The 15,333-nt window shown below is 48.6% G+C and overlaps 7 protein-coding genes across 7 annotated transcripts; 4 read left to right on the top strand and 3 right to left on the bottom strand.

The window, feature by feature from the left end:
• Positions 1–131: 131 nt before the first annotated feature.
• On the top strand, positions 132–652 carry N7474_003277 (uncharacterized protein; the record flags this gene model as incomplete). The annotated part of the gene is made up of 2 exons (XM_057194692.1): positions 132–305; positions 356–652. 2 exons carry the CDS (start codon positions 132–134, stop codon positions 650–652), a joined length of 471 nt encoding a protein of 156 aa, XP_057056047.1.
• Positions 653–1,679: 1,027 nt separating this feature from the next.
• N7474_003276 (uncharacterized protein) lies at positions 1,680–4,143 on the top strand (the record flags this gene model as incomplete). Its single annotated transcript, XM_057194691.1, has 8 exons — positions 1,680–2,534; positions 2,593–2,781; positions 2,832–3,013; positions 3,073–3,184; positions 3,236–3,296; positions 3,342–3,631; positions 3,715–3,815; positions 3,894–4,143. The coding sequence occupies 8 exons, from the start codon at positions 1,680–1,682 to the stop codon at positions 4,141–4,143; spliced, it is 2,040 nt and encodes a 679-aa protein (XP_057056046.1).
• Positions 4,144–4,675: 532 nt separating this feature from the next.
• N7474_003275 (uncharacterized protein) lies at positions 4,676–6,517 on the bottom strand (the record flags this gene model as incomplete). The annotated part of the gene is made up of 6 exons (XM_057194690.1): positions 4,676–4,996; positions 5,074–5,193; positions 5,524–5,593; positions 5,680–5,825; positions 5,900–6,021; positions 6,277–6,517. The coding sequence occupies 6 exons, from the start codon at positions 6,515–6,517 to the stop codon at positions 4,676–4,678; spliced, it is 1,020 nt and encodes a 339-aa protein (XP_057056045.1).
• Positions 6,518–8,106: 1,589 nt separating this feature from the next.
• On the top strand, positions 8,107–9,028 carry N7474_003274 (CE1 family esterase; the record flags this gene model as incomplete). The annotated part of the gene is made up of 2 exons (XM_057194689.1): positions 8,107–8,262; positions 8,309–9,028. The coding sequence occupies 2 exons, from the start codon at positions 8,107–8,109 to the stop codon at positions 9,026–9,028; spliced, it is 876 nt and encodes a 291-aa protein (XP_057056044.1).
• Positions 9,029–9,394: 366 nt separating this feature from the next.
• On the bottom strand, positions 9,395–10,168 carry N7474_003273 (uncharacterized protein; the record flags this gene model as incomplete). The annotated part of the gene is made up of 1 exon (XM_057194688.1): positions 9,395–10,168. One exon carries the CDS (start codon positions 10,166–10,168, stop codon positions 9,395–9,397), a length of 774 nt encoding a protein of 257 aa, XP_057056043.1.
• Positions 10,169–11,569: 1,401 nt separating this feature from the next.
• On the top strand, positions 11,570–13,667 carry N7474_003272 (glycosyl hydrolase family 79 C-terminal domain-containing protein; the record flags this gene model as incomplete). Its single annotated transcript, XM_057194687.1, has 9 exons — positions 11,570–11,823; positions 11,881–12,148; positions 12,212–12,318; positions 12,386–12,517; positions 12,580–12,911; positions 12,972–13,099; positions 13,149–13,258; positions 13,318–13,424; positions 13,534–13,667. The coding sequence occupies 9 exons, from the start codon at positions 11,570–11,572 to the stop codon at positions 13,665–13,667; spliced, it is 1,572 nt and encodes a 523-aa protein (XP_057056042.1).
• Positions 13,668–14,219: 552 nt separating this feature from the next.
• Positions 14,220–14,864, bottom strand: N7474_003271 (ubiquitin-like protein ATG12; the record flags this gene model as incomplete). Its single annotated transcript, XM_057194686.1, has 3 exons — positions 14,220–14,279; positions 14,328–14,527; positions 14,591–14,864. The coding sequence occupies 3 exons, from the start codon at positions 14,862–14,864 to the stop codon at positions 14,220–14,222; spliced, it is 534 nt and encodes a 177-aa protein (XP_057056041.1).
• Between the last annotated feature and the right edge of the window lie 469 nt (positions 14,865–15,333).

The raw sequence follows: 15,333 nt of genomic DNA, 5'->3' as shown, positions 1-15,333 counted from the left end.
AGCGGTGAACATGGAAATCTTAACTATGGGCTTAGTCATTTTGACCCCAAGGCCGCTATCGCCTGCCGTACCGCGTGGGGAGCTTCAAACAAACAAGGGCCGCCAACTTGTTTGATAACCAGCAATTGACCATGGCCGAGGCATTCGACATCAACCAGCTGCAAGAGTCTCTCCAGCTCCCTTTCCCTGTATCCACCAAGCAGGTGGCGGGGATTGTCAGGGGGATCCAGACCGATGTCATGGTCATGGGCTTCAGCGATAAGATCATGATTACCATCTCGCAGAAAGGCCGGTTGGCGCACTGGGTGAGTCCGGGGTATACCATGACATACGACTTCTATTAATGACGATTCAGCTGCATGTGCCCCTTGAGAATCGAAACCCAGGGACTGATGGCATGCACACCATATCCGAGGTTGACGGCGACGGTCTTTTGCCTCTCAGTAATTTGACGGCAACGTCATTATTGGGTGGCCATGCTCCCGGACATGACACCGTTGGCCAATTGTATGCTCGCCAAATTGCAAGCGCCATTGCCACCAAAACTCCCGATGAAAAACGCTTGCTTGTTCTCGGCCTCGGACTGGTCACAGCGGATGCAGACCGAGATGTCTTCTTTGCCATTATCGACCTGGTTTTGCAATGTATCTGATGAAGTGAACTTTGTTTCTTAACCAGAGCAAAATGAGCGAGCTTGTCTCTGCCCGCGACTGCAAGACTGCGAGACTGGTCCTTGGTTGGCTTCCCCTCCAATTCTCGACAGCCTTCTGTGAACAGCCTTCTGTGAAGTTGGGAGACCCAGACCAGGCCTTTTTTCTTGCGACATGGAGAATACTGGGCGCCATAGGGGATCTTTCCCTGGACTTCTCAGTGGAGAAGGACGTGGCAAATTCAGATCTGTCATGATTCCCGTCGTCAATCCTGGTATTCTGGCCACTCCGAGGTCTTATGCCTTGCTAAACTTCGAAAGACGCACTATATATGACGGATCTTCTTTGCTTGTGACATTTCTCAGGCCTCTGTCATCGCCTACTACCGCTATTGAACGAAGCAAGCTGCCCCGGCGACCCTATCGCTTCCCCTGGATGGTTTCTTAGTGGCAACTAAACTTGGAGAACTGTTTGGCTTTATTATACTCTCCACATGACACTCCATCTTGATGTTGTGAATTAGATAAAACGGTCGAATGTTCTCAAGCCGGGCTTTGTATTTGCAAATCTTTTGATATTCTTCGATGTATATAGGACTGTTGAGTTGGGTCATTTATCCATCGAATCAAGGCAGAAAATGGTCCATAAAAACGATTGAAATCAATTTAGAGCAGACCTACTTGTCGAGGGCAGTGCATGGAAACTGTTCTGTCTCATTGTCGGGTCAGTCGTGGTCACGTGCACGTCCGTAAAAGGCAGCGAGACCAATCAACAGGGGCTGTCCTCTTCACACTCCTCACCGGTGCGGGCGAGCCATATCGTCCTTTTCGTCTCTTTACTTGTCCTTTCATATTTTCTCTCGATAACTTTCATGCCCTGCCATCGCCTCGGCGCATGATCGGACGTGACCAATGATCGTGCTGATCCAACATTCCTTCAACACTGGACAACTCTGGTTTTCGGAATCTGCTTGATTGACTTGTTCCATACCGTCTTATTGAGTCGTTTGAAATTATCAGTCCATTCAATATGGACCAAGATGATCTTGATGATCTGAATGATCCGGACCTCAAAGCCGCCATTGAAGCCTCGCTTCGAGACACCCAAAGATCTGATCCCAGTGGCGAGTCATCGTCTCGAGTGACTCGCCGCAATTTGGTAGATCTGACGGCTGATTCAGATGACGATTCTGATGTGGAAGAGGTCAACCCAAAGTCCAAGTCGCTCGTTGGCTCTGAGACTGAGGATGAGGCTGAAGAAGATGAAGACGATGAAGAACTCAAGCGAGCCCTCGCACTGTCCTTGGAGAAAAACACAACGGAGGATGTGTCTCAAGCTGCGATGCCCTCTGCACCAGAGGAAATTTCCATCAAGTCATCAAACGCATCTGCTCCTAATGCCCCAGTGGCCTCCAAATCCCCGGGTATCCTGGGGCTGAACCGAAAGCAGATGGAGGAAGAGCGTCTTGCACGACTTAAGAAACGCAAAGCCGACGATGGTTCTTCTCCATTGCCAGAATCGGAACCTAAGGTTCCCAAAACCGAGCCTGTACCGAGAGGCACAGCTATCCCATTCCCAGGCCCTTCGTTGACCTCGACACCTTCGAACATCTGCCAAAGCACAGCAGCAAATTCACCAAAATTTGGTGTGCAGCCAACCGCTCGACCCGTACCCCAGTGGCCCCTGGGAGCTGTCAAGAAGACACATGTGTCCGGTATCCCGCGAAAGGGAAATGACATCACAATTGAAGAGGTGTTTCAGCGAGCTGACTTGGAGCTTGCCGTTCTCAGCTCGTTTATGTGGGATATGGAATGGCTATTCTCAAAGCTGGACACTCAGCGAACGAGGTTTATTCTCGTGATGCAGGCCAAGGAAGAAGAAACGGTAAGAAAGAGTTTCTCCCTGTGATTCATGGTACTGATAGAGGCTCCTATGCAAACAGAAACTTCAATATCAGCAAGAAACATCAGATATGCCGAACCTTAGACTGTGCTTTCCACCGATGGATGGCCAGATCAACTGCATGCACTCCAAACTGATGCTTCTGTTTCACCGAGATTACCTTCGCATCGTAGTTCCAACAGCTAACCTCACTATTTTTGACTGGGGCGAGAACGGCTTGATGGAAAATGTATGTAAACAACCCTGGGTTATTGCGACGGAACTGACCACAGATTATAGAGTGCCTTTTTGGTTGATCTCCCTAAGAAGTCCGATGACACTTCCTCCAACGGGTCGAAGACCGCCTTCTACGAAGAGTTGGTTTACTTCCTCAAGGCCATGACCCTAAACGAGAATGTTATTTCCAAGCTTGACGGCTTTGATTTCAGCAAGACTGCCCGTTACGCATTTGTGCATACAGTGTACGCTTCCAATTTATTTCATTCCGGTGCAAGCAAATGCTGATACGACCACTTCTTAGTGGAGGGTCTCACACAGGCGGCTCATGGAGGCGTACTGGGCACTGCGGACTAGGGCGTGCGGTGGCCAGCTTGGGACTTCAGTCGCCCAAACCAATCAACCTTGAGTTTGTGGTCAGTTCTCTAGGCCCAGTTAAGATCTTATCAATCTGACAAAGGCCACAGACGTCTTCCGTCGGCTCTCTGACCGACGAGTTCCTTCGAGCTATCTACCTCGTCTGCCAAGGCACGTAATCAGTCCATGTGCCCAGACCCTGCTAACCAATAACAGGCGATGACGGCCTGGCCGAGTACACAATCCGCAACACAAAAGCCTCAGCTGTATCATCGCACCCCAGCGACCCTGAGAAAAAAATCACAAAAGAGACAGGCAAGGAATGGCGTGATCGGTTCCGCGTCTATTTTCCATCTGACCAGACCGTGAGACGCGCGCATTCTAATCCTGCCATGACGGCAGGCACTATTTGCTTCCAGTCAAAGTGGTGGCACAGTACAAAGTTCCCGCGGCATGTTATGAGAGATTGCGAGAGTGAGAGAGGCTCCGTGTTGATGCACAACAAGGTACGTCAACAGAATACACATTTGCATTTTGCTCAATCATCCATATTTGGGCATGTCTTTTGCTGACTGTTACCTCAAAACAGATCATCTATGCCTCGCCGGTAGAGGCAATTATCCTGCCAGATGAGACCCAGTCTTACGGATGGGTTTACATCGGGAGTGCCAATTTGTCTGAAAGTGCTTGGTAAGGTTTCCCCATATCCACCAGCTTCTGGATAGACAATTCCTTGGATACAATTAACTAACCATAACAATATAATAGGGGTCGGCTAGTCAAGGATCGAGCAACAGGCCAACCAAAGCTGAACTGCCGTAACTGGGAATGCGGCGTGGTTGTGCCTATCACTGAGTCTGACCTTACTACCCAAGAGAAGCAGAACATGATGCACGATAGAGCAGAGTCCCCCGGGTATTTCTCACCTGCGATCTTTCGTGATACTGTCCCGGTTGTGATGAAAACCCCGGCGCGGCAGTTGAAGGAGGGACTGGATCCGTGGTTTTTCATGGGTTGATCTTTACCAACCGGGCATAGCAGGCGTGGCGATACTTTAGAGGAAGACCGCGATGGTTCTAATATTGAACCTTATGAGAAAGCATATACATGCACAACACATACAGCAATGCATCAAATAAACAAACCAATAGCCCACTGTAATATTAGAGACCGTCGAGAGTGTAATCAAGGTTGTTTAATACTCAGTACGCCCACGAATGCAGGGTGGAAGCTAATCACCCGAGCCTTGAGCCATGGGAATGGTTTGTGAAGAAACATTTAATTTTCATTCGTGGGAGAACTTATTTTACCGATCTTGAACATAGCATGGCCTTGAATTTATCATACAAAAAATAGATTATTAAGCCTGCGGTAATTCCAAGTGGACGGATCAGGTTGTTGGAACCGAATTTTCGTATTTCAGATGTCGACAGAGATTGTTAAACGGTTGGACCAGTGCTAATTATAATTCCAAGTGAATGAATCAGGTTGTTGAAACCGAATTCTCGTGTCTCACATGTCGACAACATTGAACCGGCTGTCAATAAAACCTAAAGGCATTGAGAATAGTACGCATTCTGCGCTTGGCAGGTGTATGGGGACTGGCACGCAGTTGCTCCAGTCCAGCCAATGCCCCCGCACTGTCCCCAATGAGTTTGTGTAGAAGAACTCGCCGTAGTGGTCGTAGTAGTAGAAGTAGTGGTCGTAGTAGTGGACTTAGTGGTCGTAGCAGTAGAAGTAGTGGAAGTCGAAGTGCCGCTAGATGTGGTGGTATGAAAGCCGCTGACAAGGCTTGCTACAGAATAGTATGCCGGTTTAGCACTGTAGTTGGTATCAAAAAGGTCAGGCGTGTCGCTGGCGCGCCAAGAATCCTAAGGACAACATTTAATTAGAATTACAAATAATAAAAAACTCTGGGATCTCTTCGAAAGAAGAGGGGGCATATTACCTTGTCTGATGCCCCCCACGACGTGATAGCGACGCACTTCGGCACATTCAAGCAAGCTTGGGCAACCTGGTTCACAAGAGTCAGGATGTTTGTAGCATTCACCGAGTTTGTGTGGAGACTCTACAGCAGTATAATCGGCAGCTGATCCTCCTGCAATGTCCAGTTCGGTGATCGCGACTTCCGTAGTTCCAGCTGTAGCGAGCAACGCAAGCGCAGTGTGCGTATGTCAGTACATCTGCCTGGTAAAAGAAAGACATAGGAAATGGAACACTTATGCTTGAACACCAGAGCCTTGGCCAGCACTATGAGTGGGTGATTAGACTTTGGGTCTTCTGAAACACATGAATGATCTACTCACCTAAGGTGCGACTCGGAACCTAGGCTTGATGATTAGTAGAGTAATCTTCAGGAAAGACAAAGATGCATCTTACCAATGCCATCGATTGGAACTCCCTGGGCTATCCACTGCTTCACTTGAGCGACCACTCCAATGGTCTTAGAATATGTTGCAGAGTCAAGACTGGATCAATGTTAGAGTAATGGTCAGAGCCTTTCTGACGACCCGTATCGTGACTTGGCCAAGATAGCAAGACGGAAAATACTCACTTATAGTCATTTACGTAGAGTTTCGCGTTTGGATCGGCTGCGCGGGCTGCCTTAAAGGCTATACTAATGTAGTCAGGGCCAATAACATTGTAGAAGCAATCCTGACGCAAGCTTCCATCTTCATTGAAAGGCTCATTCACGACGTCCTGCATGATTATCAGTTTGAATACAGACGCATAGGCAAAAGGACAGTTCGTTCTGTCTATGAGGGCGAACTCACCCAAGCATATACTTTACCCTTGTACCGATTTACAACCGTGGTGATATGGTTGGTCATTGCATTGGTGAGTGCCGTCTTATCAGTTATTTGACATACCCAGCTGGGGAGCTGGGAGTGCCAGACTAGCATATGATATTTGATCAGTATCCAGAATTATGTACGAGGACCATAGCTCAAATACTTACCCAGATTATGGCCTCTTATCATCTTCCCATTTTGTTGCGCCCAGTTTACCAACCAGTCTGCGCCGGAAAAGCTGAAAGAGCCTTGACTAGCTACACTGTTGTTAGCGTCGCTCACATCAGGCATGGATTTTCTCCCCAAATAGGTGCCTATGGATACATAGAATCCAGAACTGAGCATTAATTGTAACCTACGTTCGGTTGCATCCCATTTCATGCTGTTTTCTGGTGTGACTTGGCCAAAGTCGGCTTCATAGATGGCGGGATTTTGGGAATTCTCTGTCAAGCGGCCCTGGTCAGCACACTGACCCCAGAACTTCTTGCCCGCATTCTGGAACAATGTATTCAGGCTTGGCGAAGCTTGACGGCGATCAATGGTTGCGGCCCAGCTAGCTGGGAGCAGCAAGAAGCCTGTCGCGAACCGAGTCAGGATCATTTTGGCACAACGTAAGGAAGAACTAGCTGCTGGAGACTGCCCGAGTCACAAGCGGAAAGAGGAACAGTCTATGAAGGCTTAGGGATCAACCGAGGGAGAAACAGTGGTCTTTATATAGCCTTTCAAGCTTGCCATTATGGAGGTTAATATCCGACAGGGGGATGGACAGCGATGCAGAGAATTGACTGCCTGGCTGAATTCCAGCTCCTTCAGTTAAGAAGCACTATGCCATCTCAATGCAAGTCACCCACCTATCTGGGAGTAATATAAGCACTAAGTTAGAGCCAAGGCTTACTGACTGTGACAGCATAACCGTGCTTTGAGAATTATACGGGGGCTTTGCCTAAACCTGAAACTTAAATTTCCACTTCTGTGAATTGACTAGATATCTGAGGCGATTGGTGATGCATAGGATCTCCAATATCTATCAAATCCTAAACAGTTCTAACGCAAGGCGCTAACTAATTTCATGTCTCGAATTCAAGTACATGGGAAATACGTAGAACGGCAGTTATCTGGATAGACCAATTGCCGAGTGTGCATCTCAAGAGGCGCGGACACCAGCACTGCAGAATAATGTCACCACCTATTACCACTTACAGTAATATCCCGTGCGTAGTGTCCTGTTTTTGAGCGGGTGTTATTCCTTTTCTTTTAGGAGACGGACAACATCAAAATCCACCAAATAACTACTTGGCAAAATGCGGGGAAATGTTGCATCCTTCCAAAATTCTTTAAGCAAAATGGTAGATCAATGTCCTATGACGGTCGCATTATAGCCGGATTGAAGAGCTCTCCATTGAAGAAGTCGAAGGTACCTATCATGTGTTTACCAGCGCCGCGCAAGAAGCAGGCTCGAATCTTTTTGTTCGAGGAGCATCTCGTAGGTTGCTGGCCAGATGCGCCATCTAAGGTCTGTATCGTGGCCGATCCAGCGTACTCGATACTGTAGCTTACCATAATGCAGGCGACTGGCCATAGTCTCCCCTACCTCCCATTCCCCCATCCCATCCACCTGTATCGAGGGCGCTAGATCCTGCACCTGGCCCCGGAGTGGCTCCGTGGCGGCAAGGAACTTAGTTACCTGAATAAACTTTATTCGACTCGTGAAACAAACCTGGGGCTAATTAGATTAATTATTACGCCAGCCGGGCCCCTTACTATCTTTGTCAAAAGCCTTGAAGATCACGAATATCTAGCGTTTCTTTTGTGGGATCGACATGCTGACAGTCCCAGAATTCTGTCCCTGACGAACTGAAGACGGGACGTAGACAAGCACTTCAATGCCGAAAGAATACAGCTTATATTAACATGTGTCAACATTGTGAATCAGGGGAGTTCCCGCACATTCACTCACTATTTAGCCGTGTCAACATCAGTTTAGGCGGCAGCACACCTGGAATTTCATAGGCAGAGAGCTGGGGTACTGATCTTCCTCTGACATCATAGATATCCATGTCGTGTTTTGGACGGCAGTTGTTGGGCTTCTCTAGAACCGAGGAGTAGAGACATATAAGTCCTGGTGTGCACTGTGATGGATACCCAACAGTCCAGTTCTTTTATACCCGACTTGTAACATCTTCGGCAAGATGCAATTTCTCTTTTCGACCCTGAGCTTGTTTATCACTTCAGCTTGCGCTGCGAGCCTGACTCAAGTCTCCGACTTTGGAGATAACCCCGGAAATGACGAGATGTATATCTACGTACCCGACAGTCTCGCCTCTGAACCTGCAGTCATACTTGCAGTAAGTCTCAATGTGTATTTTCTTGTTTCCATGCTGATGGTACTAGCTGCATCCTTGTGGCGGGGATGGGCCGAGTTACTTTGAAATGTTCGACTTCCACACCCCGGCGGATCAGGGGGGCTTCATCCTGCTCTACCCCAGTGCACCGCACGACAACAACTGCTGGGATGTGGCGACAACAGAGACACTCACGCATAACGGGGGCAGTGATTCGCTCTCTCTGGTGAATATGGTGAAATATGCTCTGACCCAATACAACGGGGATCCCAGCCAGGTCTATGTCACCGGCTCCTCCTCCGGCGCCATGATGACCAACGTCCTGGTGGCAACATACCCTGATGTTTTCGTCGCTGCGGCAGCGTTCTCTGGTGTTCCCTACGGATGTCTTGCAGGATCGCCCGGTTCGAGCCCCACGACCGCAGACCCATCTTGCGCGAACGGGCTGATCACCAAGTCTGGCGCGGAATGGGCAGCAATGGTTAAAAATGCGTATCCTGGATACAATGGGACGTATCCAAGGACACAGATCTGGCATGGAGAAGCGGATACATTTGTGAGCTACCACGATTTTGGCGAGGAGTTGAAGGAGTGGTCGACGGTCTTCGGCCTTTCCAACACTGTCAACAATACAAATACCCCTCTGTCTGGGTACACGCAGATTGTTTACGGTGACGGCAGCCAACTGGTGGGATACTCCGCTGCTGGGGTTGGACATTTCGTGCCTACGGACGTGAATACTGTGCTCGGTTGGTTTGGACTTTCTTAGTGTGACCAGCGTTATTTCTCCTATCAGCAAAAACCTTAGCTTCATCAATGTGACCATTCTTGGATCTAGTGGTGCGCCTCATACCTTATTGGCAAAATGTGCGATACGAGGGCGATGGCGACTGAATGAACTCGTTTAAAGCTCTGCTGTTGTATCCTATCTTAGGGTGGTTGGAGCCATTTATGCTTAAGTGTGACCACTAAGGTTCTATTATGGTTGCCGCTAGGTGAATCTAATAGTAGCCTGCTTAGAGTTTACGACGTCTCGGCTTTTGCGCTAGTACTAGCGCATGGCGAGGCCGAAGCCAAACGCTCAACGTCTTAGGGCTAGTATCCAGGAGCATGCAAGGTAACAATGTCTTTCTCATCAGACTAACCAAACCCCTCCATTTGTAGCCACAGTAGAGCCCGTCGCAAAGTAATCCTTCATCAGGTACAGGTACGCCTCAGCCGTATCCTCGGGATGGCCAACGTCTTTCGTCAGCGACTGCAGCTTGTGCTTCTCAACATTCCTTTCCAGAATGCCCTTTGGCATTCTTTCTGTCAGCTCTGTCAGAATAAAGCCCGGTGAAACAGCATTCACCCGTATGGGTGTCAGCGTAATCGCCAACCCTTTCATCAACCCTTCTACTGCACCAGCCACAGCAGGGGGCAGCCAAAATGACGGCTTTTTGCTCTGCGTCCCTGTCGTCAAGGTAATTGACGAACACTTGCTAGGAGCCATGTACTTTGACGCAAATTTGCCAACCATCATTGCACCAAAGAACCGGACGGTGAGAAATGCCTCGAAAATATCGAAGGACGCTTCCGCCAGAGGAACGAGCGGGGGCACGTTGCCAGCAGTGAAAACAATATGGTCGATGGGTGATGGCTCTGCGGTGTATTTTAGGAGATCCTCGATTGTTTTCTCAAGCTTCTCTCGGATAGAAAGATCAGCGACATAGCTACGTGCTGCTGATGCACGCGCCGGGTTGCTGGCACGAAGGCGGTCGAGAGCATTGGAGACCCTTTCTTCGGAGGATGAGCTGATGGTCACATTTGCCCCACTCTCGAAGGCTTGCTGGGCGACCGCGAAACCGATGCCGGAGGTTCCGCCGATTAGCAGGATGTTTTTGTTCGCGAGTTTGTTGGTAGCACCCATTTTGGTCGGATTTGAAGAACTTGAATGAGCAATACCTATGTTGCGTTGACCACTTTGAATATGGGACAGTAGTATTCTTATATACATCGAGATATGCAACTCGTGAGTTCCTTCGGTCGGAGGACAGTTCGTCCGTCCGAGATTTCGACCGAGCCAACTATAACTAGTTACAAAGCATCTGACGATTTGATTTATAATGAAGTTAGTTAACGTCAACTGTAACTAATGTATTTCACTAGTGAGCAGACCACATCAACGAGCCGATCAACTAGTCAACCACCAATATTCAAAATCGATTTATTAGACGACCAACGCCATTAATTTCAAATTTCTACCTATCAGGACCAGCTACTAGGGCAGTGCGTTCGTTTATGTCCAACTTGATTGTAGGCGCTACATCCCCTAGGGAAGGGGGTGGTGGGTTTTGGGCTTTGGCCCTATCACTATGCCTAACGGAAAGTCTATTCTGCCTATAACTAAATCCGATGTCTATAGGAGAGACAACTAGAGTATAAAATATTACGTCTAACTGATAATTGCGTAGGAAATTGCGTAGATTGTGGGGTGTTAAATCTGGAACATGATCTCATTTTGTATCTGAGGTTTTGAGCTTAAGCCGCATTATACGAAGGAAGAGAGGCATTTCACCGAGTCATCCTAGAATGGATGGTGTTACCCTATTTTCCTACGCTAGCTAGTACTTTCATTTTTCCTTTCCTTTCCTTTTCTTTTCTTTTCTTTTTTTAGAAGAAATATGGGCATGGATGACACTAGAAAGCGAGGGTAGGACTAGGGGTATCAATGAAGTACCTATCACGAAATAAACGACCCTTTAGGCGCTTGTACCTTCTGATATAAACTACGAACTAAGAGGGCCATGATCGCTCCCTAAGCCTAACCAAAGGAATCAGTGAGCATCCAATGAGCACTGACTGGGCTCTGGCTTAGGTGACTGCCTTAAGCATGATCACTGAGTCTGAGTGTGTGCTGATATCTACTCAGGGAGCCTGAGCCTAAGCGCCATCACAAAAGGTGGTCGCAGCCTAAATAGGAGGCCCCGTGGCCAGACAATATCCACTGTATATTGTTTACCTATATTTCCGCCTTCTCGGGAGCGGCGACCCGATTGGCGCATTCTCCTCGCAGGATTCCACATTATTCGGATTAAGCCGAGTATAGATACTATGTAGCTCCTTACGGTGTAACAATGCTGATTGATGGGATTTATTTTGGGGATCACCCCGCATCATGCCTCTTTTGTTGGCCTTCTGTAGATCTTTCGAGCTAAAGATGCTTGGGAACTCTATTAAAAAGAGGAGTCGGACGAGTGCTAGAACTTCTTTTGACCATTATTTATTTTACAGCTTATCCTGCGTTGCAAGAGGCCCATTGCAAACCAGAATGCCCGGCCTTCCCACCACTTTGCTTGCCCTCGCCGGCACCATCACTGTAGCCCACGGAAGCACCCAATACACAGTCCAGTATTCTTCAAGTCGCCCGGAAGTTGCTGTGCCGCTCCCCCAAAACCTCTGCGGACTCTCCATTGAACCAGATAGATGGCCAGATTGGGCGGGCAACGGCACACACAGGAACGAGTTTACTTATACGTTGCTAAGCAATCTCAAGGAGAAGACGGGCGTTGCACCAAGGATCAGGTCAGAATAATGACTTTTTATTTATATTTTTGTACTTTATTACTCACAATCGGATAGAGTCGGTGGTGACACCCAAGACGCAATCCACTATGAACCTAGTCTAACAGGCAGTTCCGGTTTCTACGATGTTTTCCCACCAATTCCAACGCCGCTGCCTATTACAACGGACCTCTTTCCCGAAGCCACCTTTGTGGGTGCGGGACCTGACTTTTGGTTATCCTCATGCAACTTACCTGCGGGAACGGCATTTACCTGGGGCGTCAACTTTTTAACTAATGCTAGCGAGGCAGTGGCTCAGGTGCGGGAGATTGAGAGTGCTTTTGCCGTAAGTTCAAGACTATCTCTTGTAAAAAGGCTCGGAATGGAAATATTCATTCTGTTTATCTAGGATCATCGGTGTAAAAATGTCTCGCTGTACAATATCGAGCTTGGCAATGAGATGGATCTGCAAGATCTAGGCGACCACTGGGGACTTTGGGCTTACAAGACTCGACAGTATGATCCCAATTACCTATGATAACGATAGGATATCCTGGAGACCGCGAAACTAACTCTCTTGAAGAATTGAATTTTTCAATATGATCAACAACGAACTTAAGAACAACGGACGAAAGTATAGGATTGGAGATTTCGCCGAGTACTGGACAAGCGAGCAGTTGCTGGCGACCAATATCATGCAGTCACCGATGGGAGAGTAAGCCAAATCTCTCTCGTCCCACTTCGATTCATACCTCTTTTCTAACTGGCATTCCGCAGATTTGTCAACTCCATTTCCGAGCATCACTACCAGAGCGGAAGCAAATACAACTTGACTTCCCTTCCTGTGTATGCCGAAAACGCCGAGGATCTCGTCAACAAGGCCAACATCCGCAGCAACCTCGCACCATACGCTGCATCGGCCCACTCTGCGCAAAGGGCCGGTATTCCTTTCGTCCTTGGCGAGACTAACAGTTTCTCTGGGCATGGCTCCCCAGGAGTCAGCAATGCCGCAGCTCAGGCGCTCTGGATGATTGACTATAGCCTTCAGGCAGCGAGCATTGGAGCGACGGGGATCTATTACCATCAGGGCGTTGGCTATAACTACAGTGGTGGGTTTGTCTGCAATGAGGAGAGAAGAAGAGAGCTGCGAAGTGCTAATCAATTCGCAGCATGGGAGCCGATTAACCATATCGGAGGTAATGTCTACGACTATGAGCCCTCGGCCAAACGACACGTCATGCCTCTTTACTATGGATATCTTGCTGTGGCGGATACCATTGGGAATTCGGGAGATACGGTGAGTTAAATAAGCCCTCGAACCTATGACTTTTGCTAATGTTGTTAAGTATATCAATGAACTCTGGACTGGTAATGACAACCTTACTGCATACCAAATTTGGGAAGGGAAGGACCTCAAACGCATCATGCTGCTCAATGAGCAACCATGGACTGAGCTGTAAGTGCGATTCAGTATTGCATTCACTGAATTGCAGTTGACAACCAATTTTTTTTTAGCTCCGAGGGAACTCGCCCGGTTATGAGCGTCAATCTCCCTACCCTCGCTGCCACGCACACGAAGGCAACATACAAGCGACTGGAGTTTGAGTCACTGAGTGCATTGTGTGAGTTTATCTTGTTCACTCTTTATTATTTCTCGCTTCTCTGTGTTCTTACCTCTGTATCCCATGGTCGTTATATATACTTGAGAAAAATCACTAATAGCCAAGACAGCTGGACTTACATGGGGTGGCCAGAGCTGGGAAAACTACGAGGGCAAAGCTACAGGGAAGGTGAATTTGGAAAGAGTTGGCTCGGATGGAACTATTCCGATGAATGCTAGCTCGGCAGTTCTGATCTACCTATAGTTAGAGAAGAGCAAGTGCGTGAGCCAAGGGCTGCAAGGACTGCTATTCAGGATTATTGACAAAAAAATGCGTCCCTTCGCCGCTTCCACGATTTGGCAAATGTTCACAGTCGATTCAAAAAGCCTAGTAGTGTATTTCAGCGTGCTGCCGGTCCGTATGATAGGCTACTCTTAGTCCAGCGGGCTTGTAAAGTAGTTCGCCGATATTTGAGGCGGGGTATCGCGGGGTGTTGCTCAGTACCCCCGGCTCATTCGGGCGGTCGCTTCGCATGAACGCAGCTGTCCCATTCCGAAAGAAGAGCTGACAGAGTTGAACAGACGATGGACAATGTCTGCCAAGAATTGAATTCCAGGCGGTGTCTAAATCATCCCATGAAACAAGGCATGTCGAAGCCAGAAGCCGTGCCAGCCTGGTAGTCTTCATTGAGAAGCATCAATTCGGAGTGATGAGTCGTGGAGGGCTTTCAACTCTCCAATCAACTGTGGCAAAATATTTGCACACACATGTTCATAAACATAGTCTTTAGACAAGTTCATTCAGCGGGGGGCCCATTCAGCCGAACGCAGGAGTCATCGAGTACGCGACAATCAGCTGGTCATCCGTTTTGAAACACTTGATGCTCATTAGCAAATGTCACTGAACATGCATGACCTGACGTACTCTCCATAAACCACCCATACCCTCATCCAGACCAGGCGCAAAAACGCTGTTCACGTAACAAAAGACCGAGTCCGTATCTTTGCAGTCTAACTTCTTGCGCAGGAACTTGACTACCGTCTCAAATTTTTGAGAGGCGCTGACTTTGAAGACCCGGTTCTTAAGAATCGGGGCTGATGGGAGTGGCTGAAAGCGGACGGTAACTAGGGGGTTTATATTATTACTTTGTGGAGTGAGAGGAACAAGCAATTTTGGTTGGTACTTACTCTTCCCCGTGTCAATGGCTTCCACGTCAGCTAGAGCTAGATGTGCATCGCGTGGAAGACCCGTCAGCATCAGCGACGCGGTCATGTTCATCGGCAGATCAGCGCCATGCTCGTCATCGGGGATCGGGGCGCTGCCAGGCTGCGGCGACGGGGATTCAGAGCTTTGGCTGCGGCCCGGTGCGGGGCGATGACTGAGAGTGCTGGATGCTGCGGCGGGTGGGTTGGAACTGGGAGAGCCTCTGGCAGAGCGCTCCGAGGGTGATGAGGGATTCATGATGGCGATGTGGATGGGGAGGATGAGGAGACGTAGAAGTTGAATTTGGGCGTAGAGATATGATAGCTTATTGGGCCCACCCGAGCTAGTTAAGTCCCGGAAGTAAACAATCCCCGAGACACTTTTACAGCTACATGATTCAGCGGGCACACGTGACCTGGCTTACATCACACGCATCACCACTTGGTTCTGTTCTTGTTCTCCCTCCCTACCTTCTCCGTGCTCGAATTTGGTCTTTCTCTCTCTCTCTCGTCTAGCTCTTCCACTATCCCACCCGTTCCAGCATCGTCAACGTCCGCATCCTTCCTGCCCTCATTCCATCCCCGACGACCTACCCCGCTCCTTTGCTTCCCCCGCTCCGACGAACTTAGCTTCCCCGTGCAACACCACCTCGTCTGGTGCTCGTCTGAATTGACCGCTTTCTTGGAGGACTACTCTGAACCAGGCCCAACTATCGATTTCAACCGTC

The sequence above is a fragment of the Penicillium riverlandense genome, assembly GCF_028828495.1.
Source record: "Penicillium riverlandense strain IBT 135883 chromosome Unknown utg000002l_segment0_segment0, whole genome shotgun sequence".
NCBI classification, from domain to species: domain Eukaryota; kingdom Fungi; phylum Ascomycota; class Eurotiomycetes; order Eurotiales; family Aspergillaceae; genus Penicillium; species Penicillium riverlandense.
This window is presented reverse-complemented; position numbering and strand designations above follow the sequence as displayed.